A 24,153-nucleotide genomic window follows, 5' to 3' on the forward strand; every position below is an offset into this window, starting at 1 on the left:
CCAGTTATTCCTTCTATTCTATTCTTGCCACGGTTGCGAACAAGATTTCCTGTTTTGTTAGGGGAAGGGTCAGTGGAGAAGAGAAGCACCTACTGTCTACTTTTGTAAAGCAAGCAAACGAACAAAAACCCGTTAACTTTAGAGCCAAAAGAGTCAAAAATAACCCCTTACACCCCCACTCCCCACGCTTGAGTCATCAGACCTAGGCAACTGGCAGCTGGAGCCAGTCCCTGGGAAGTCTTACACAAATGTTAAAGATTAATTTATAATGGTCCGGATAGTTTACCAGCAAGGGCCACTCTCAAAAAGGAAAGGTATTGCTATAAACTATAATATTAACAAGAAAGTGGAGTGCCCACATACCTGTCCACAAAGCACGAGAGTTAAGGCCAGTAATTGTTCTTACCGGTTTTAGACACACATTCTCTTTTTAAGAGGGTCATTGGAGAATCTGCTTGTTTCTTTCTTGCAGCATATTTTATTAACCCTTTACAAATATCATTTCTGGTCTGGTGACTGCTTTTACCTTATGCCTCTGCTCATTATTTCCCTGACCAGAGCCTATACCATTTGTACAGGGTGTTTTCAGCCAGGAGCTATGCCATTTGTGATACCGAATGAGAAGATAGAAGATGTTCATATGTCATAAATAATACCTGGGAAGTAGTAAACGTCTCTCCTCTACTTATTTTTCTCCTACCTAACATCCTGTACCACATCCTGTCTGAAAAGATCACGAGGCCCCAGTTCAATTTATTAACAGCGTTTCACAGCTCAGTGCAATCCCTAATCAAGGTCAGCGTGGAGGGGGGTTAAAGAAATAGATCACAAGGCCTTTAGCTAGTGAAGGATAAATATTAACTGGAACCCAAGCTAGGCTTGGCGTCTTAGAGTACTAGATGCACGGCGAAGACAGAGCAGACGGTGTTTGCTCACTAGCTGCCGACTCAGGCTGCCCGAGTGTGACCCTCTATCTGTGGCTTTCTATCTGCAGACCCTGAACCAGTTTCTTTACGTACACTGCCTCAGCTCCTTTACAAACTGTGTAACAAATTCTAGTTACCAATGCAAGCTGACGACTTGTGCAGGACTTAAAGGGTTAAACTGATTTTACATCAACTAGTATAAGCTGTTACAGTAGGTGCTGCTACCTTAAGGGACTGAGTGACAGTTGACTTTTATTATGTCAAATATTTAAATACTTGAAGAAGAAATGTTGGTGTAAATAGGTGTGTGTGTGTGTGTCCATTCTCTACAACTTATAATTAATATCACTCAGTTTGAATGTTAGTTCATTAAAACTAACAGTTCTCTACAACTTATAATTAATATCACTCACTTTGAATGTTAGTTCATTAAAACTAACAGTTTTTATTATTTATTTATTTGTATTTAATTATTTAATATTTGTTTACTATTCTGAATTTTGTCTTATTAAATGCTTAAACTATTTCTTACCTTAGGAGAAATGACATGGCCAGGAGAGTAGATTGAAATAAAAGACTTTTCTGTCTTTCATAAGAAAGATACTTTCATGGAAGTGGATAAGAAATTTCCCTAAGGAATGCTAAGGCACTGAGGCAGGAGTGGGTGGGTAGATGAGTGAGGGAGCACCCTCAGGGAGGCAGGGGGAGGCCATAGGGGGTGTGTGGAGGGGAAACTGGGAAGGGGGATAACCTTTGAAATGGAAATAAATAAAAGGATATTAATCATCTGATTTATGTGATTAGTGAGCTGCATGTTATTAAATATTTACTTTTACCTCATGGGTTTAGTTTCAGTTATGTGGAGGAAAGAAGACAATACAGAACGGTGAGGGAGCTCAGGCTTGTCCAGAAACAGTTTGTAGGAATAATGGAGCAACCAAGAAGAAAGGACTGGGTCGGTTCTAGTCTCTTTCGATGACTTGAGCTTTCTTGGTTTTTTTGTTTGTTTGTTTGTTTGTTTGTTTGTTTGTTTGTTCTGTGGAACTTAACAGGCCCATTCGTCCTAGATTCTATAGAATATACATTCAAAATTTATGAATAAAATTCTCTAAGTTTCTCTCTCTGTAATTGTTTCTAAGCATGTTTAGTTTATTGTTCTTCCGTAAGCTCAGATATTGGTAGGAAGTCTTTCTTTCAAAGATCATCACATTTCCATTTGCCAGATTTCTCCCTTCTAACACTTTTGACTTGCACTGTGTCCCTAAGAACTCACTGGCATCTTCTTTTCTAGCTCACATTTGTGCAAATACAACTCATCTGGCTTGAGAGAACCAGCCATCCAAGCCACAGTTCAACAACTGCAGTGCATGTCCTTTTCAGACGTTAACTTTCCAAGTGCATAAAACATATGTACAAACATTGCCAGAAATACACGGAAATTATTGGGTTTGCAACTTATTTACATTAATTTTGGGTCACTCTCTGAACTACTCTTTACTTCTCTTTTCCTCAGCACAGTGACTCAGTTTCACTTATTGGTAGGGCATTAGAGACTTAGAATTCTGGTGATGATCTCTAAGACATGAAAACTGGTTCCTCTTGTGTGTTGAATAGACTTACAATGGAACTTTGTTCTTAGACACTTAACTAGTAGTTTCTCGATAGTATACCAGATCTACTTTTTTTTAAAAACTTATTTGATTGGCATAATAGTTTTATGATATTCCAAAAATACTTTCTGAATGCTATAAGAGAATTTTCTGAATCCTGGGGCCTGGGTTAAAAAGTTTTACTGTAGCATAAGTTGTGGACAATTCCCACAGCATTCTGCTTGCTTGGAGGGGTAGAAGTTATCAAGGAGCTGAGCACATGAGTGTGACCTTATGATTTTTAATAGTATGAGGCATCAGCTTCCCCCAAACATTCATCATAGTTTGCAAAATGTGTGTGATCATCACATTGTGCCTGAAATTCCATTCTTGGGCAATGATTATTCACATGGCAGAGAACATAAGATAATGTTCCAGAAAGTTCAGGAATACACCATGAAGAGTTCTTTTCCACCTAAAGTCTTTTTGTAATTCTTCCATAAAAATTATTTCACATTCATGATATATAAGCTATTAACCAATTAATTAGGCTAGACTATGTCCAGCTGTTTTCAAAACGAGTCACAGGCCTGAGAATAGCTCCATTAGTATTGAGAAAGCCAAAGATCATTATGATGGCACACAAGGAATAATATAGCGCCATACAAAGGAAGTATTGATTGAGTAGCTGGCTTTGCTCTGGTTGCTTATTTTAATTGGCACGTGTACAGGTACATTTACAGACGCACCTCACCCTTTGAACCACAGCTCACGGTGTACCATTTTTAATGCTTGTGATGCTGTATTCCTGCTGCACTTGAAGTCTACGATACAGTAAATACACTCAGGCTCTTTCTCCGCAGCCCGTTGGTGATAGGTGCCCCTCCTCATTCTCTTATGTTAAGAGTAATGTGACAGTGTCAGAAGAAAGGAACAGGAACGTGGAGCAATAAACATGTTTTAGAATCTGTTCTATGCAATGAATGGGTGGCTCCCATTTGGAAATGCAAACCTTGTTTATTCCTATTTGGTGCACATAAGGCAGAGACCACCAACGTTTAAGACCCACCTGACACACTGGATGCATTTCCATCCTTCCAGCGAGCTCTCAGTTTCTTTTCTTTTTTTTTTTTTTCTTTTTCTTTTTTTCGGAGCTGGGGACTGAACCCAGGGCCTTGTGCTTGCTAGGCAAGCGCTCTACCACTGAGCTAAATCCCCAACCCGAGCTCTCAGTTTCTAATTTGCATTAGACCTCTCAGTTTAACATGGCTAAACCATAAGATGAGATTTTCTCAAAAAAACTAGACAAGAAATATTACTGTTTACATGTATGGATCGAACAGTTGTAACTGTTAACTCAACTGAAAATAAAAGATTAAAATTTAAAAATTTGAATATAAAATAAGGAAAACTTGCCTACACCCTTTCTTATAGAAGTTGCTGATGATTTACCATGAGGCATACTTTTCTGACAAGGAGGCAAGGTGAAAAAACAGTCAGTAATCTTTGAAATTGCTGTTAACGTTTGTTGGAAGTATGCAGACCCTTCATTGCCCAAGCATTATCAATAAAGACAGATGTCTTATAAAAAATTGGGGAAGATTAAAATTTTACACACAGGTTAAATATGTCACATTCATAAGAGACCCTACTCATTTCTACCTCTGATTCACTGGACCATTTCCCCAAAGTCTTTTGGAAAATCACTAATCATCATGGGCCAGCCACCAATTTCAGTTCTTTCTGAAAACTATATCCAGAATGAGAGTCAAGCCCAGAGGTTTAGCTGCATAGATGAAACTGTATCAGATAACTGATGACCATTAGCCCACGAGTCTGTGGGACTCCAGGGCACTTTGTTTGAGTCAGTCAGTGTGTGATGTGCTCACAGAAGGTCTTCTCTTCTAGGACTCTCAAAATAAATCATGGATAAACACTGTAATTACTTTTACTTTTCTCCCTGTTAATTCTATTTACTTATTTTCTGTCAAAAATGTTCCTTTTTTGTTTTATTTTTTAGTTTTGTTTTTGATTTTAGTTTTGGTCTTTGTTTTGATTTTTGTTTTTTTTTTGACCATGGTTGCTCTGTGTAGCCCTACCTGTCCTGGAATTCACTCTATAGACCTGGCTAGAATCCAATTCTAAAATTCCCCTGCTGCTGCTTTTGCAAATGCTGGGATTAAGCCATGTGCCATCGCCATCTTGGGCTTGTATTTTTTTTTTCTGCCATAGAAGCCAATGCCTATTTCAACATTTCAACAACAGAGAAAATGTATGCGACAATATCCAATGCCATGAATTTTTCCCTTATAGCCTTTGGAAAAACTAAATTTGTTTTCATAAATTTGTTTAGCTGTTGATAAATATCTTGTATATGAAGAATGTATTTCAGATGGACAGTTTTCTACTTCTGTGTACATTTTATATACGCAAAGCTTACTGTAGTCACACAAATTAAAAATTATAACTATAATCAATCTGTCCATTCTAACAAGAGCTCAGATGCGTGCCTTTATATATTTCCAACACAAACCTAAGTGCACATCAATCATAATGCTTTGCGCTTTTGCTCTCAATAAATTTTTAAGCAAAATGTGTATCTATTAAGTATTTAACAAAATATTTTGCCATGTTAGAGTTTTAAGTCTCTCATTTAAGGAGAAAAAAATGCTTTTCTGAAATGATCTTGCCCCCCACCCCTGGTCAATGTAGAAATAGCAATAAAATGATGTGTCTCTCATCAAGTCAACATGGTTGAGTATATTAGACCATTTCCAGGACCATATACCGCTTACATTTCCTCCAAGTTGATCTTCAATGAGGTCAGCATTGACTTACTTTCACAAAAGGCTTTAAAATGTAAATTTATGTAGATTACACTTTACAAGCTTCAGAATAGTTCATTTTAGTTTAGAAAGATCAATACAGCTATGCTATGGGCATATTTAATTCTTTTGTTTTGCAGATGTATAGTTGTATATGTGTATATTTGTGTGTGTGTGTGTGTGTGTGTGTGTGTGTTTGTATGAGATCCTGACATTGAGTCCATCTCATCCTGGTTATATGTGTGCAGTTTCTATTTTTCAAAAAGTGAGGATGGTTACATCACACCCAAGTGTGTCATGTCTGTTCAGCATAGATCTTTACATCAGAGCTGCAGTGTGTTTCCTTTTTAGATTTATCTGAGACCCTGGGTGTCAGGGCTGCATGCAGGCCTTTAACAGATAGAACTAAGCATCCAGGCCACTCATCTACAGCAGAGAAGTGGGAGAGAATGGCTTTAATGGGAATGAGGTGGTGGTCTGTCAGAGGTCTTCAATACCTGATAACTTAGGGTAGGTGACAGGAATTTGCTCAAGGGATTCTTTGTTTTCTAGATTTATGGTTGTTATAACTCTATTCTGCTGAGTTGTTATGAAACAATCAAATAAGGAGAATGACTTCAGTCTAGCCTTTCTCATAGACATGCATAAACAAATGAGTTGAGCGATCTTTAAAAGTCCACAAAAGCTTGACATGCTAAAAATACAAGTTAAAAAGCTTGAATAGTTCTTTCCTTTTTTTTTTAATTGTTTTTTCCTGTTCCTTGTTTTGCCTGTGTGTGTGTTGCTGCAAGGGTGTCTGATCATGTAGAACTGGATTTACAGACAGTTGTGAGCTTTAAGGCTATGTTTCTATAACTAAATATAACATCTACTATATCATAATTTTTGTAATGGCAGAGACATTGTCACTCAGAGTATAACCTAGAGTAGCACAGAAAGAAAGATGCTCATGTCATATTTATTGACTACTTGAGATGGGTCAATGACTCCCTCGAGATGACACATGACTATAAAGAAGCAACAGGTTGAAACGTGTGCATATATCAAGATGATTCAAGCTATAATAGAAGATAACATTCAGATTATGACTGAAGAGTATAGCTTTTAGAAATAAGTTAATTACAACTTAGAAACTTTATACAAGTCAGTGTCAATAGGGCAGGTCCAGAGTAAGCATAAAAGTGGCAATTTCTTACTTATGAGAATGTATGTCTGTGTGACTGTCTGTGCTTTTACACATGTGTTCAGATACCTCTAGAAGCCAAGTGTCAGATCCACTGGAGCTGGAGTTACAGACGGATGTGAGCCGTACAACGTGAATGTTCCTAGCAAAACTCCAGCCCCTGAACAAGCAGCATGTGCTGTTAACTGTTGAGGCATCAAGACCCTAAAAGTAATTCTCAAGGCAATGATTACAGACACTTAATTCATAGTTTAATAAACCACTGACTCCAATTGGTATTCTTCATATGAAATTCTCAAAGAATTAATGAAAACAGCTTATTTAAAACACACACACACACACACACACACACACACACACACACACACACACACACATTTCTACCAGTACCACATACAGGTAGTTTTATTACTTTCTACGTTGTTTATCCATATGTGCTTTTACAGCGATCTTTGTTCTAATGTCATAAATAGAACCATGGGTCAGACAATCCAGAAGCAGACTTGAAATTTTGGGAATTCATCCCCAGTAACTGAGCTACCAGAAGCTACGTAGAAAAGAAATTGTTGCAAACAGGATTGTGTTTCGTGTTGGCTCTTTTCCAGGCCCCACCTTAATGTGTGGAGTTCACTCTGCATGTTTCAAGCATATTCTCTTGGCACTGTGCACTGTTTTTTGCTCATTTAAGCTAATATATATGTTGCCCTCCCTGAATTACAGGCATGCAAATGGAGACTCCTCGCTCAGGAATGTATTTGCCAGCTGGTTATGCCCCTCAGTATCCACCAGCAGCTTTCCAAGGTAAAAGAGTTGTTGAAGAGGAAAAATAACACTGATCAATTGATGTTCCCAAGAGAGAAAAAGAAAGATGAAGTGGCCATGCCTTCATTTTTATTAATTTTTTTTCTTAAAATTGTATCACAGAAACACATAGTGACCTGGGTTTCATTTTGTTTTAGACTATGCATTTTCCCCATGAATCCATTTTGATTTAAAAGAGGAACCTAAACGATGTGACAGATTAATAGAATCAACGAGTCTATATTTACTCATGAAATATAAGATTGAAAATAAACTAAACCTTGAGAGATAGTACGTAAAATCTTTTGTTGGCAGTTCCCCTGTGCTGAAAATTGCTTCACGTGATAGTATTTCAAAAGATCGAACTGTGGGAAGTTTTGCACCATAAAGTCTTTGGAATTAATTGTACCCAGCGAAAAATAATAACTTCTTAAAACTGGAAGCTGCCTACTACAGAAGTGTCACTAGCTCATAGTAACCCCCACTTTCATTGTGTAATGAGTATGAAAGCTTTACCCTCTGTAGATGTAGCTGTTTTCTGGTGAAAAAAAGGAAGTTAGTCACATATTACACATACCAGAATGTTCATTTATCTTCCCCAACACTGAACTATCTCAGAAATCTAGGCAAATGATATTGTCAGCATTGCGGGACCTTTGTAAATGCCAGTGTTGATGGTGTGCCAGATTTACCAGGCAAGCTGTGTAGATCCTCAGTGAGCACCCTGGGGATGATTAGCAAAGATGTTCTGGTTGTGAGGAAGGGTATGAGCATTTTGTTTCCTGAGTAAACAGATTGGCTCAGGAGTTGAATGGCCTGTGTAATTGTCTTAGAGAACTCCCTGTGGGTCCGGGATCTTTGTCCAGATGTTTGTAATTAAAGGACTAGGAGCTGGCAAAGCTCCAGAGCTCCGAGGCAGTCGTTCTCATCTGTAGCTGTCATTAATTTTCATTTAAAAATACTAATACAGAGACTCATCCTAAGGAAATTAAAGCACACCTTTAAACAATGGCCGCCGATCTCCAAATCGCAAGGTGATTCTATTGTGAGGCCTGGGTTGAGAATGTCTGCTCTGAGTTCTTATAGATAAAGGGCTTGGAGAATTTCCAGCATGTTCATCATTCAGCCCAGGCCCACATAAAACAGTTTAATTAACCTTATAGCTAATTTGAACTAGGCATACACGATAAGTTCACTTAGTGTCTGGCTTGGAATTTATTAGAAAGACTAGCTTGGTATGGTTTCTAAATTCCATGACTATGTATGGGAGATGTCTTCAGATAACAATGATGTGAAAACGATGATGATTTAAAATTTAAAGATTCCTAGGCTACAGGCATTGCTTTAAGCCATGAATTAACACAGTTAGGTTGGTTTATCTGAGGATTCTCTTAAGTTCTAAGAAACAGGATTTTGTGCCCATTGTCTGCTGATTCAACCAAAATGCAATCAACCAAATACAAACAAAACAATATTTGTATTGAACTTGTAGGTACAAATTCCTTGTCACTATTCCCTATGCAATAAGATGTGGTAGTTTTTATGACATTTTATAGAATTAGTATTTTAGGCAATGCAGTAGTGATTTTTTTGTCTATGAGAGATATACACAAATCATATGGAAATATGATACATTGGATTTCCATCCAAATGGCTTCTCTACAACCTTCATCCTGTAGGGATTTAGGAACCATTGGATTATTATTGTCTTCCCTACACACTGGAAAGTTAGGTACAGAGAGTTTGGATGAGGCTTTCAGTTCTGCATCTTGTACTCACAGCAACCTGGTGGTGTCATGGACCTTTCTCTCCTTAGACTCCTCTGTATCTGCCAGTGTATACCACAGTAACACTCTAAAGTCCTCTGTAAGGAACCAGGTGAACTACTTCCTGTTGCCTTACTCAGTCATTCTTGATGTCACCTAGTTCAAGATGTTCCCCTCCTTAACAATAAGGCCAGAATCATGCACAGTCACGGTTTAGACATTCTCTTTCCATATGGAACATTTCTCGCCAGACTATCTCGTAAAGCGCTTCCATTCTCCTGCCTTACATAGCAGCATAAATACGATCTATGTAAAGTAACTACCTCATACACTGTCATCTCTCCTAAAACATTTCCTGTCACATAAATATGAAATCTTTTCTGCCTGTAAGTGTATTAGAAGTTAGCTGAAAGTCTCTCAGGTCTACAGCAGCACCTGCCATTTATCTGTCCTATAGAAAGCTTACTTGATAGGTAAGTTACCAATCGCAAGTGTTAAAGTTATACTAAAAAGCATTATTGTGTCACTGCCGAATGCTTATATGTCTTATTTTTAGAACTGTATTCATTTTAGTTATTCAAATTCCTTAGGCCTTGACCATGGGGAAGTGAAAATTAACACTACATCAAAATTCCATGTCACCTGATTCTAAATGGTTCACTTGAAGAAAACAGCAATAAATGATGAGTTAGGGAGTGGGGTCTTATGTCCTTCTGGTACATTAATACAGTGAGTAAGAAAATTAGTATTGTAGGCCTTTCCAAAAATTAAACCATGGAATCATCACATGATCCCCTCCTAAAGGATTCTAAGTCAGCATACCACAAATATTTATCCATAGTGATTACCATACTATTTGTAATGACCAAAATAAAGAGTCAGCCTAGATGCTTATCAGTAGATGAATAAAGTCACACATATACATATACATACATACACATATACATAGACACATGCATACATACATACACACACACACCCTCTCTGTCTCTCTCTAACACGCGCGCACGCACACACACACATACACATTTTATTCAGAAAAAAGAGTGAAATTGTGTCATTTGTAGAGGATGGATAAAATTAGACAGTATCATGTTTAAAAATCCAAGCCAGGCTGAATGTAGTGGTACACATCTTTAATCCTAGTACTTTGGGAGGCAGAGAACGATGGATCTCTGTGAGTCTGCTGACAACTTGGCCTACATAGCAAGCTAAAGGCCAGTCAGCCAGGGAGGTATAGTAAGACATCTAAAAAACAACAACCACAAACACACCAACAACCAACCAAACAAACTAAAACAATATAAACAACCAAACAAATAAAACAGAGAGAGAGAGTCAGAGAGAGTGTATGTGTCAGTGTATGTCTGAGTAAGCAAGAGTCAGACAGAAGATACAAGCCAGAGTCCCAAAGACAAACATCCTTGTTATGTAACAATAATAATAATTAATAATAATAATAATAATAATAATTGTGTATATGTGTGTATAATCTAGATTTAAGAAACATGTCTATATAAAGTGAAAAAGTAGGCCCAGCTATTCTGGGTACTATTCAAAACCAGTGAGAAGATAGAGGGTGGTAGACAAGAGGATCCCAGTAGATGAACTGAGAGGAAAGGACTTGATGTGCAAGTATGTCAGTGTCACAATGCAATGTGTCACTTTGTCTGCTATTCTAAAATTTTAAGTTGTTGTGACCATTGCTTTATTGGTCTAAACTATATGTATGTATGTATATAATATATATTATATATATGTGTGTGTGTGTGTAAATCATATATATGGTATGTGTGTGGTGTGTGTGGTAGGTAGGTAGATATGCATAAAACTAGAAACTATAAAGAGAAAGCAAATGCAGTTAATTTCAGAGCTGAGATAAAAAAGTTTTCTAAAACCCAATAATCACATAGAAAATCACTATGATCCAGAGTCACTCCTTAGTGACAGAGAGAAGCACTGGGTGTAAGACAAAAACTGAAGGCTCTCAGCTGGCTTCTCAAGATAAAGACGTCTAAGGAAGATTATGATAATCCTAGATGCCACCAAACAGTGTCTCCTACACATGTAGACCTAAGAATGATTTGCCCTCTTCTTGAAACTATTTGGGAAGACTTAGACGAGTATCTATTTACTGAAATTGGTGATCCTGACAATCTTTTCAACTGGTGGGTATACAGAGCTGCTATTAAACCTTAAGGATCCAGAACATGTCCCGGAAAACAGGTGTCATTCAACCCCAAACATTAGCTTGCTACTTTCATGAAGCCTTGGAATACAGGTGACCACAGTTCGGTTCATTCCTCTACATTAGTTATTTGCCCAGATTGACAGATTGCCTAGAGTTTTTGTTGTTGTTTTGTTTTATTAATTCCTGTTTACTTATGCATATTCCTTTTAATTGAAAGAAACTAAAATTTCAAAAGACATGATATACATATGTGAAAAAGCCATAGAAAAGTTCATCATTTTACTGAGCATTTTCCCACGTACTCTACAGAAGGAATTTCTAGGTCTTTGCTCATAAAAATCTAAACAAGCACTGGAGAAATGTCTCAGTCGTTAAGACCACTGGCTGCTCTTCCAGATGACCTGGGATCCATTCCCAGAACCCACATGGGGCTCAGAACTCTCTTTAACTTCAATTCCAGGGGATCTGACACTGTCACACACACATACATGCAGTCAAATCACCAATGCACATGAAATAAAAATAAACAAACCTTTAAAAGGATAAACAATTCCATGGGATGCTAGATATTTACATTTTATAATTTAACACCATATGTTCTTTGGGGAAAAAGCATTTTGATTTTAAAAAGGGTGATGTAAAAATCTGTAAGAGGAAAAAAATTGTAGCTGAGAGGCAGAATAGAGGGAGAAGTTAAATAAGTTTATACCTTACAGTGAGCATATGTGACAAAGAAGCTTCACATGATTGGCTACTGCACTGGTCGGTAGGAGTAGAGCATGTTACAATAGAGCACTCAGATTCAACATTTAGAACAGGCATCTTAGGAATACTTAAGTGTAGCAATAGTGGCAGAATTCTTGTATATGTTATGGAACATTACATACGTGTATATATGTTTCTTGAATTTAGATTCTACAAAAGAGAAAGAATAAATGTATTTGCCTTTGTGCATCTGGCTTGTGTCTCATGTGGTGGTATCTAGTTTCATACATATTCTTATAAATGATTTCATGCTAATTTATGGCTGAATAAACCTCTATTGTTTATATTTATAAGACACAAATATGTCTATATCTATATCCATATTAATTATAAGTATATCTAAATTCATATATATATATATATATGGTATGTGTGTGTGTGTGTGTGTGTGTGTGTGTGTGTGTGTGTGTGTGCGTAAAGTTTTCTTCATTTATCTGTTGGTTGGTAGTTGTCTAGGCTGATTCCACACCTTGGCTATTGTCAATAATATAACAATCAACATGGGTGTTTATTTTTCATTCCTTCTAATTAGAAGCAGGTATAAACCACAGGTACTGCATTAAAAAGTCTTTTTTTTAAAATTTATTTAATACTTAATAATAATTCTTTGGTTTCCGGGCAAACATCCACCTCCCCCCTCCCCTTCCTTATGGGTGTTCCCCTCCCAACCTCCCCCCATTGCCGCCCTCCCACCAACAGTCTAGTTCACTGGGGGTTCAGTCTTAGCAGGACCCAGGGCTTCCCCTTCCACTGGTGCTCTTACTAGGATATTCATTGCTATCTATGAGGTCAGAGTCCAGGGTCAGTCCATGTATAGTCTTTAGGTAGTGGCTTAGTCCCTGGAAGCTCTGGTTGCTTGACATTGTTGTACATATGGGGTCTCGAGCCCCTTCAAGCTCTTCCAGTTCTTTCTCTGATTCCTTCAATAGGGGACCTATTCTCAGTTCAGTGGTTTGCTGCTGGCATTCGCCTCTGTATTTGCTGTATTCTGGCTGTGTCTCTCAGGAGCGATCTACATCCGGCTCCTGTCGGTCTGCACTTCTTTGCTTCATCCATCTTGTCTAATTGGGTGGCTGTATATGTATGGGCCACATGTGGGGCAGGCTCTGAATGGGTGTTCCTTCAGTCTCTGTTTTAATCTTTGCCTCTCTCTTCCCTGCCAAGGGTATTCTTGTTCCCCTTTTAGAGAAGGAGTGAAGCATTCACATTTTGATCATCCGTATTGAGTTTCATTTGTTCTAGGCATCTAGGGTAATTCAAGCATTTGGGCTAATAGCCACTTATCAGTGAGTGCATACCATGTATGTCTTTCTGTGATTGGGTTAGCTCACTCAGGATGATTATTTTCCAATTCCAACCATTTGCCTACGAATTTCATAAAGTCGTTGTTTTTGATAGCTGAGTAATATTCCATTGTGTAGATGTACCACATTTTCTGTATCCATTCCTCTGTTGAAGGGCATCTGGGTTCTTTCCAGCTTCTGGCTATTATAAATAAGGCTGCGATGAACATAGTGGAGCACCTGTCCTTTTTATATGTTGGGGCATCTTTTGGGTATATGCCCAAGAGAGGTATAGGTGGATCCTCAGGCAGTTCAATGTCAAATTTTCTGAGGAACCTCCAGATTGATTTCCAGAATGGTTGTACCAGTCTGCAATCCCACCAACAATGGAGGAGTGTTCCTCTTTCTCCGCATCCTCGCCAGCATCTGCTGTCACCTGAGTTTTTGAACTTAGCCATTCTCACTGGTGTGAGGTGAAATCTCAGGGTTGTTTTGATTTGCATTTCCCTTATGACTAAAGATGTTGAACATTTCTTTAGGTGTTTCTCAGCCATTCGGCATTCCTCAGCTGTGAATTCTTTGTTTAGCTCTGAACCCCATTTTTTAATAAGGTTATTTGTCTCCCTGCGGTCTAACTTCTTGAGTTCTTTGTATATTTTGGATATAAGGCCTCTATCTGTTGTAGGATTGGTAAAGATCTTTTCCCAATCTGTTGGTTGCCGATTTGTCCTAACCACAGTGTCCTTTGCCTTACAGAAGCTTTGCAGTTTTATGAGATCCCATTTGTCGATTCTTGATCTTAGAGCATAAGCCATTGGTGTTTTGTTCAGGAAATTTTTTCCAGTGCCCATGTGTTCCAGAAGCTTCCCTAGTTTTTCTTCTGTTAGTTTGAGTGTATCAGGTTTGATGTGGAGGTCCTTGATCCACTTGGACTTAAGCTTTGTACAGGGCGATAAGCATGGATCAATCTGCATTCTTCTACATGTTGACCTCCAGTTGAACCAGCACCATTTGCTGAAAATGCTATCTTTTTTCCATTTGATGTTTTTGGCTCCTTTGTCAAAAATCAAGTGACCATAGGTGTGTGGGTTCATTTCTGGGTCTTCAATTCTATTCCATTGGTCTATCTGTCTGTCTCTGTACCAATACCATGCAGTTTTTATCACTATTGCTCTGTAATACTGCTTGAGTTCAGGGATAGTGATTCCCCCTGAAGTCCTTTTATTCTTGAGGATAGTTTTAGCTATCCTGGGTTTTTTTGTTATTCCAGATGAATTTGCAAATTGTTCTGTCTAACTCTTTGAAGAATTGGATTGGTATTTTGATGGGGATTGCATTTAGTGTGTAGATCGCTTTTGGTAAAATGGCCATTTTTACTATATTAATCCTGCCAATCCATGAGCATGGGAGATCTTTCCATCTTCTGAGGTCTTCTTCAATTTCTTTCTTCAGTGTCTTGAAGTTCTTATTGTACAGATCTTTTACTTGCTTGGTTAAAGTCACACCGAGGTACTTTATATTATTTGGGTCTATTATGAAGGGTGTCGTTTCCATAATTTCTTTCTCGGCTTGTTTCTCTTTTGTGTAGAGGAAGGCTACTGATTTATTTGAGTTAATTTTATACCCAGCCACTTTGCTGATGTTGTTTATCAGCTTTAGTAGTTCTCTGGTGGAACTTTTGGGATCACTTAAATAAACTATCATATCATCTGCAAATAGTGATATTTTGACATCTTTTCCGATCTGTATCCCCTTGACCTCCTTTTGTTGTCTGATTGCTCTGGCTAGAACTTCAAGAACTATATTGAATAAGTAGGGAGAGAGTGGGCAGGCTTGTCTAGTCCCTGATTTTAGTGGGATTGCTTCAAGTTTCTCTCCATTTAGTTTAATGTTAGCAACTGGTTTGCTGTATATGGCTTTTACTATGTTTAGGTATGGGCCTTGAATTCCTATTCTTTCCAGGACTTTTATCATGAAGGGGTGTTGAATTTTGTCAAATGCTTTCTCAGCATCTAATGAAATGATCATGTGGTTTTGTTCTTTCAGTTTGTTTATATAATGGATCACGTTGATGGTTTTCCGTATATTAAACCATCCCTGCATGCCTGGGATGAAGCCTACTTGATCATGGTGGATGATTGTTTTGATGTGCTCTTGGATTCAGTTTGCCAGAATTTTATTGAGTATTTTTGCGTTGATATTCATAAGGGAAATTGGTCTGAAGTTCTCTTTCTTTGTTGTGTCTTTGTGTGGTTTAGGTATAAGAGTAATTGTGGCTTCATAGAAGGAATTCGGGAGTGATCCATCTGTTTCAATTTTGTGGAATAGTTTGGATAATATTGGTATGAGGTCTTCTATGAAGGTCTGATAGAATTCTGCACTAAACCCGTCTGGACCTGGGCTCTTTTTGGTTGGGAGACCTTTAATGACTGCTTCTATTTCCTTAGGAGTTATGGGGTTGTTTAACTGGTTTATCTGTTCCTGATTTAACTTCGTTACCTGGTATTTGTCTAGGAAATTGTCTGTAGATTTCCTGTAGATTTTCAAGTTTTGTTGAATATAGGCTTTTATAGTAAGATCTGATGATTTTTTGAATTTCCTCTGAATCTGTAGTTATGTCTCCCTTTTCATTTCTGATTTTGTTAATTTGGACACACTCTCTGGGTCCTCTCGTTAGTCTGGCTAAGGGTTTATCTATCTTGTTGATTTTCTCAAAGAACCAACTTTTGGCTCTGTTGATTCTTTCTATGGTCCTTTTTGTTTCTACTTGGTTGATTTCAGCTCTGAGTTTGATTATTTCCTGCCTTCTACTCCTCCTAGGTGTATTTGCTTCTTTTTGCTCTAGAGCTTTTAGGTGTGCTGTCAAGCTGCTGACATATGCTCTTTCCTGTTTCTTTCTGCAGGCACACAGCACTATGAGTTTTCCTCTTAGCACAGCTTTCATTGTGTCCCATAAGTTTGGGTATGTTGTACCTTCATTTTCATTAAATTCTAGAAAGTTTTTAATTTCTTTCTTTATTTCTTCCTTGACTAGGTTATCATTGAGTAGAGCATTGTTCAATTTCCACGTATATGTGGGCATTCTTCCCTTATTGTTATTGAAGACCAGTTTTAGGCCGTGGTGGTCCGATAGCACGCATGGGATTATTTCTATCTTTCTGTACCTGTTGAGGCCCGTTTTTTGACCAATTATATGGTCAATTTTGGAGAAAGTACCATGAGGAGCTGAGAAGAAGATATATCCTTTTGCTTTAGGATAGAATGTTCTATAAATATCCGTTAAGTCCATTTGGCTCATGACTTCTCTTAGTCTGTCTACGTCTCTGTTTAATGTCTGTTTCCATGATCTGTCCATTGATGAGAGTGGGGTGTTGAAATCTCCCACTATTATTGTGTGAGGTGCACTGTGTGTTTTGAGCTTTAGTAAGGTTTCTTTTACGTATGTAGGTGCCCTTGTATTTGGGGCATAGATATTTAGGATTGATAGTTCATCTTGTTGGATTTTTCCTTTGATGAATATGAAGTGTCCTTCCTTATCTTTTTTGATGACTTTTAATTGAAAATTGATTTTATTTGATATTAAAATGGCTACTCCAGCTTGCTTCTTCTGACCATTTGCTTGGAAAGTTGTTTTCCAGCCTTTCATTCTGAGGTAGTGTCTGTCTTTGTCTCTGAGGTGTGTTTCCTGTAGGCAGCAGAATGCAGGGTCCTCATTGCGTATCCAGTTTGTTAATCTATGTCTTTTTATTGTGGAGTTGAGGCCATTGATGTTGAGAGATATTAAGGAATAGTGATTATTGCTTCCTGTTATATTCATATTTGGATGTGAGGTTATGTTTGTGTGCTTTTCTTCTCTTTGTTTTGTTGCCAAGACACTTAGTTTCTTGCTTCTTCTAGGGTATAGCTTGCCTCCTTATGTTGGGCTTTACCCTTTATTATCCTTTGTAGTGCTGGATTTGTAGAAAGATATTGTGTAAATTTGGTTTTGTCATGGAATATCTTGGTTTCTCCATCTATGTTAATTGAGAGTTTTGCAGGATACAGTAAACTGGGCTGGCATTTGTGTTCTCTTAGGGTCTGTATCACATCTGTCCAGGATCTTCTGGCCTTCATAATTTCTGGCAAAAAGTCTGGTGTGATTCTGATAGGTCTGCCTTTATATGTTACTTAACCTTTTCCCTTACTGCTTTTAATATTCTTTCTTTATTTTGTGCGTTTGGTGTTTTGACTATTATGTGACGGGAGGTGTTTCTTTTCTGGTCCAATCTATTTGGAGTTCTGTAGGCTTCTTGTATGCCTATGGGTATCTCTTTTTTTAGGTTAGGGAAGTTTTCTTCTATGATTTTTTTGAAGATATTTACTGGTCCTTTGAGCTGGGAGTCTTCACTCTCTTCTATACCTATTATCCTTAGGTTTGATCTTCTCATTGAGTCCTGGATTTCCTGTATGTTTTGGACCAGTAGCTTTTTCCGCTTTACATTATCTTTGACAGTTGAGTCAATGATTTCTATGGAATCTTCTGCTCCTGAGATTCTCTCTTCCATCTCTTGTATTCTGTTGGTGATACTTGTATCTACAGCTCCTTGTCTCTTCTTTTGGTTTTCTATATCCAAGGTTGTTTCCATGTATTCTTTCTTGATTGCTTCTATTTCCATTTTTAATTCCCTCAACTGTTATATTGTGTTTTCCTGGAATTCTTTCAGGGATTTTTGTGTCTCCTCTCTATGGGCTTCTACTTGTTTATTTATGTTTTCCTGGAATTCTTTCAGGCATTTTTGCGATTCCTCTCTGTAGGCTTCTACTTGTTCTCTAAGGGAGTTCTTCACGTCTTTCTTGAAGTCCTCCAGCATCATGATCAAATATGATTTTGAAACTAGATCTTGCTTTTCTGGTGTGTTTGGATATTCCATGTTTATTTTGGTGGGAGAATTGGGCTCCGATGATACCATGTAGTCTTGGTTTCTGTTGCTTGGGTTCCTGCACTTGCCTCTCGCCATCAGATTATCTCTAGTGTTATTTTGTTCTGCTATTTCTGACAGTGGCTAGACTGTCCTATAAGCCTGTGTGTCAGGAGTGCTGTAGACCTGTTTTCCTGTTCTTTCAGCCAGTTATGGGGACAGAATGTTCTGCTTTTGGGCGTGTAGTTTTTCCTCTCTACAGGTCTTCAGCTGTTCCTGTGGGCCTGTGTCTTGAGTTCACCAGGCAGGTCACTTGCAGCAGAAAAGTTGGTCTTACCTGTGGTCCCAAGGCTCAAGTTTGCTCTCGGGGTGCTGCCCTTGAGCTCTCTGCGGCGGCAGCAACCAGGAAGATATGCGCCGCCCTTTCCGGGAGCTTCCGTGCACTAGGGTTCCAGATGGCGTTTGGTGTTTTCCTCTGGCGTCCGAGATGTGTGTGCAGAGTGCGGTCTCTTCTGGTTTCCCAGGCGTGTCTGTCTCTCTGAAGGTTTAGCTCTCCCTCCCACAGGATTTGGGTGCAGAGAACTGTTTATCTGGTCTGTTTCCTTCAGGTTCTGGTGGTGTCTCAGGCGCAGGGGTCCTGCCGCTCCTGGGCCCTCCCCTACGGGAACCCAGAGGCCTTATACAGTTTCCTCTTGGGCCAGGGATGTGGGCAGGGGTGGGCAGTGTTGGTGGTCTCCTCCGCTCTGCAGCCTCGGGAGTGCCCACCTGACCAGGTGGTGAGGTCTTTCTCCCACGGGGTTTGGGAGCAGAGACGCATTAAAAAGTCTTAAACCTCAGAGACATGGAACTTCTGGGTGGAGAGGTCACTTGGCAGGTGTCTTGGATAATTCCACATGACCTGCTGATACCTTCACTTTATGAAGTTGAAATCAATTGTCTAGCTCCTGTTTCAGGACCTCCAGAACATACTGGACACCCTGCACTCCAGACTAACTACCAAGGTCCCCAGTCTGGTTATCCAGGGCCTCAGACTGGCTACACAGTCTCAACTACTGGACATGAAAGTTATGCTGCAGCGCGGCTTCCTACTCAAAATAATCAGACTATAGTGCTTATAAACACCCAGTGGATGCCAGCACCGCCACCTCTTCTGAACTGCCCACCTGGACTGGAATACTTAAATCAGGTCAGTCTGTATACTCAGAACTCGCAAAGAAAGAAAAGACTGTATTTCTACTTCTAATGAACAACAAATGATTCATTCAGCAAAGCATGACATCTTCCTCTGTGCCTGCCAGGTACTTATAATTCCCCCCCTAGATGAGGTTCACTTTTTAAGCAGAATATCAATGTGTGAGATCATTGTGTTTTCTGTTCCTGTAAATTTAGCCTGTGATGGCAGGCAATGGCCAGGATAAATTAAACATTATTCTAGTCATCCTCCATGGGCAAGATAATAATTATCACTATTCTTTTGGGGAGTAGAAGCTACTGTCAAATGAAAAACTGCTTTGTTCAGGCTCAAAAATCATGGAAGAGTCATTGTGATTTCCTTTTCAAATGTGGACTTTAGTACTGAGCACAAACACTTTTTACCCCAAAGCCCTGGTGTAAAGAATAATTTATCAGTTATTATCTTTAAGTGGTAGCTAACAAAGAGTAAGTGTTTCATACATGTAGGTTTATACACTATAAAACTGTTATTATTCATTAGAAAGTTTAGTATTATAAATGCCTCCAGTGAGGAAAGTATGAGGTCTGTTGAGCTTATAGTTCAGTGATAATTAATTTCAACAGCATGAAGTTCAATAAGAGCTCATAGTAACTCAGGGTGAAGTACATAAATCAGTGAAGTAAAGAGGGACGTGGGGTACCCCCAATCCGGGAACACACGCAGATGACCCTGTGGTAGCTAAGTTGTCTCCAGTCCATCTGGCACATATGGCAATAGCATGTCCCATGAGCACTCAAACAGCAGACTCAGAAATTTCAGTCATTGTAAATTCCCATCCCTAGAGAGGACATCTTTCTTGGCTGGCAATACCCCTATCAGCCGAAGCTCGGGGTCAACTGCACGAGAAGGAGACAGAAAGAAGGGAGACGCCTGAGAATAAGTAGGGGAGTTGTGGTATGTAGGCTTCTGGGTGTGGTGTAATTGGGAACTCGAAGATGCACCCAGATCTGATTACCTACAAATGCCTGAAGAAGGAGAAGCTGGGCAAACCCCTCCACTGAAGCTGGAACAGCTCCCGAGACCTCATCCCTAACTTTTGATACCTGCCAAAGGAAGGAGACTGTTTCTTCTTTAAGAGTATGGTCACGGATAGACTTCCCAGGCTCCTGTGGATAACCCAACGCCTATGTACACACGGGATGTACTAATTGGACTTTGTGGAATATTTAAACATAAGAAAAAAAGAGAAGATTTTGATCTTTAAAAATACCCTGGAATATGCATAATTGAATCTGGGCAAAAATAAAATATTAAGGGAAGTTATCACTTACAATAAATGATAGCATCCTATAAATTGTTTTTAAATATATACCTACCTTTTTGACCAATCCTGTCTTCTAAAAAGACCACTGTTTTGTAATTTTATGGGAATTCCATTATAAATCAACTTTGTATGAGCTAAAATTTTTCGTTTTGACATGAACAATTTAGACACACCTGTGCTGGGTCTGGAGAAGTGGATCAGGAATTAAGAGCAGTTCCTAGTCTTGCAGAGGACCCAGACTTGGTTGCACATACACACACACACACGCACACATACACACATACACACACATACACACACACACACACACACACACACACACACACACACACACGGCTACTTACAACCATCTTTTTTGACATTTCTGGTGAACCTGCGTCCCACTTCCTGTATCTCCAAGTATTAGTTACAAGTGGCACACTTACATTCATGTAGGCAAATCATTCATATACATAAAAATAAATGTATTTTAAAATAAATGATCACCATTAAAATATTAAAATGTAGTGCTGCACAAAAGTAATGTAAATTGTGAAATATTAATAATATTAAGGATTGATAGCCCATTCCATGTATCTTTTTTTTTTTTTACAGATAGATCAGATTCTGATTCATCAGCAAGTCGAACTTCTAGAAGGTGTGTATCCATCGTGATAACGGTATTTGTAGAACTAGAAGCAGTTCATCCTGTCAGATGCCTCTTCTACAGTGGTCTTCTGAGGAAGGTTCAGCTAGGAGGTCACAGATATCTCTGTTCACAAGAAAAGGAATTGTGGACATATTCTCCTGTCCACTTTGGAGAAGTAGGAGTCAAAACTTCCTGGGCTGGAAGTGTGTACCCATGAGATCTCACTGTGTTTAGAAAGGAAATAGCCAACTCTTTCTCTCTCTTACTCTGCATGCACTAAAGTAACCTAGCCCTTCCCTTGACTTCTACCCCTTAGTGACTCTCTATCAGTGTGTGACCTGCTTGAGACTTGCCAGAACCTCGAGTAGTGGTTCAGCTCCCATAGTGAATGTGTGTGTGTGTGTGTGTGTGTGTGTGTGTGTGTGTGTGTGTGTGTGTGCATATTCCTCAAACTATTGATTGTGTGTGTGAAGTATATATATATATATATATATTTCAAACTATTGGTTAAATCTTTCACAGACTATAAACCGAACAATCACTCTGTAAGCACCAAAGGAATGCTCTGCTACATAAGTCGGCTTGACATTTATCCTCATATCTAGCTTTACCTGTTCTCTCAGCACTGGATGACCATAGAAATTAAAGCCCCTGTGACAGAGTCCATGGTGGAGAAGATTCAGCTTGCTTCCTTAGGAAGTCTTGTCCCTTCTGCCCTGAATATTTTTTCTCCTTTCCCATTGCCATTTCCTGAGTCCAGATCATCTCTGCACTGCCCGTCTCCCTTTCTACTGTACCTTGTAGGCTCGGGCACACCATCCCCCTGCTACCTTAGGAGAGAATCACTATTCCTCAAAAAGCAATGAGGGTGATTTTTCCTATATGTTTTCAGTCTTAACAGGCTTTGAAACAAATAATAAATTTGAAATAAAGAACAGCCTTGGGCAGATGGTTTATGTTGCGGTGGAAGATACGGACTGCTGCACTCGAAATTGCTGTGAAGCATCTAGACCGTTCACCTTGAGGATCCTGGATCATCTGGGTCAAGAAGTCATGACTCTGGAGAGACCCCTGAGATGCAGTAGCTGCTGCTTCCCCTGCTGCCTCCAGGAGGTCGGTGTGAAGTTCCCATAGTAGCTTGAGAAAAAGTTTAACAAGAATTTTCAATTATGGATTAAACCTGGATGGGATGGCTATGGTTACATTAAATGTGTACTCTTTGCTTTTGTAGATAGAAATCCAGGCTCCTCCTGGAGTGCCAATAGGTTACGTGACTCAGAATTGGCACCCATGTCTGCCAAAGCTTACTCTTCAGAATGACAAGAAGGAGGATGTTCTAAAAGTTGTTGGTCCATGTGTTGCATGCACCTGCTGTTCAGACATTGACTTTGAGGTAGGAAATATAATGTCCATAGGATGTGTTTTCCTGACATGAAAAGAATATATTCCTATAGGATAGTAGTATTGCATTCCCTAAATAGTGTGACTTGATATGCACACAGCTCACAAATGATCATTTAATTATTCAGAGCAAAGGTTATTACTCAGATTACAGGTTATAGAGTATCCTCAGAGACATGCCAAAAGAGGTCAATTCAAATAAATAAATGAATAAAAAGGAAAAGAAAAAATTTCCAGCATTTAAGAATTTTAGAGATTTTGCTTGTGAATTGGCTGAATGTCTCTACTGTTTGCTATTCAAATATAAGAACCTGGATCTGGATCGCAGCATCCTTATGAAAACCCAAGTGTTTAGGTTTGTACCTTTAATCCCAATTTGGGGGAATGGGGGAATGAGGCTACCTAGGGCTGTTGGCCAACCTGTCTAATTCAATAAGAAATAGTCAGGCTCAGGCAGGAGAGACCTGGTATCAAATAACAAGATAGAAAGTGCTAGAAGACACCTAACTTTATCCTTTGGCCTCCATACCCACATAAGTATACACACATACACACATACACACATACACACATACACACATACACACATACACACATACACACATACACACATACACACATACACACATGCACACATACACACATACACACATACACACAGAGAGGAGAGAGCGAGAGAGCACTCTGTTAACATGGCATTATCGATTTTATATCTAAAAGTAACCAAGACTCTTAGACCCTTATACTCCTAGGCCCTTATTCTTTGTGTTCTTAATCTGCATTAAAGATACACATTTTATTATTCAGAATTCCTATCAAAACCCCACTGGTGTAGTGATAGTTTCAATGTGGTAAATATAGAAGACACATCTTCTCTCTTCTCCAGTATTCCATTTTCCAATTTCCATTACCCAGAGTGAACTGTGGTTTGAATATCTGGAATAGAAGATCCCTGAAATAAACAGGGCTTAAGTTATAAATTACACACTAGTCCCATTGGTGAGACTTAACCTCAGGCTGTCCTGTTCCACCTGCCTGAGTCTGAGTCATCTTCCCAAATACCCTCCACAGTGTCTATCACAGAAGCCCATTATTAGGGTTCAGTCACAGAAGTGTGACCTTGTGCTCTCTCACTTCAGTGATCAGTCTTTACACCATAGCCCAAAGCAGTCACATGACCTGGGCAGCCTTTATCTCAGTTCATCTCACTACCTAGCACTGTTCAACTCACTTGATCGAGAGAGAAAGAGAGAGAGAGAGAGAGAGAGAGAGAGAGAGAGAGAGAGAGAGGAGAGAGAGAGAGAGAGAGAGAAGGATTAAACTCTTGAGAGAGACACCCATTTTTGTAACTTTCATCATAAAGTATTAGCAAAGTTTTTCTAAATAATTCAGTTCTCCA

General features: G+C 39.0%; 1 protein-coding gene across 16 annotated transcripts in view; it reads left to right on the forward strand.

The window, feature by feature from the left end:
- The window catches only part of Plscr2 (phospholipid scramblase 2), a 29,961-nt gene that overhangs the window by 574 nt on the left and 5,234 nt on the right, over positions 1-24,153 (forward strand). For 3 of the 16 annotated variants that reach the window (NM_001014094.2, XM_087562263.1, XM_087562262.1), the window contains 5 exon segments: positions 7,244-7,324; positions 19,169-19,413; positions 21,320-21,362; positions 22,246-22,466; positions 22,585-22,746. In NM_001014094.2, the coding sequence (NP_001014116.1) occupies positions 7,252-7,324; positions 19,169-19,413; positions 21,320-21,362; positions 22,246-22,466; positions 22,585-22,746 (744 nt within the window). In that variant the 5' untranslated portion in view covers positions 7,244-7,251. 16 annotated transcript variants of the gene reach the window in all.

This window comes from Rattus norvegicus, chromosome 8 (genome assembly GCF_021556685.1).
Source record: "Rattus norvegicus strain SHRSP/BbbUtx chromosome 8, alternate assembly SHRSP_T2T, whole genome shotgun sequence".
NCBI lineage: Eukaryota > Metazoa > Chordata > Mammalia > Rodentia > Muridae > Rattus > Rattus norvegicus.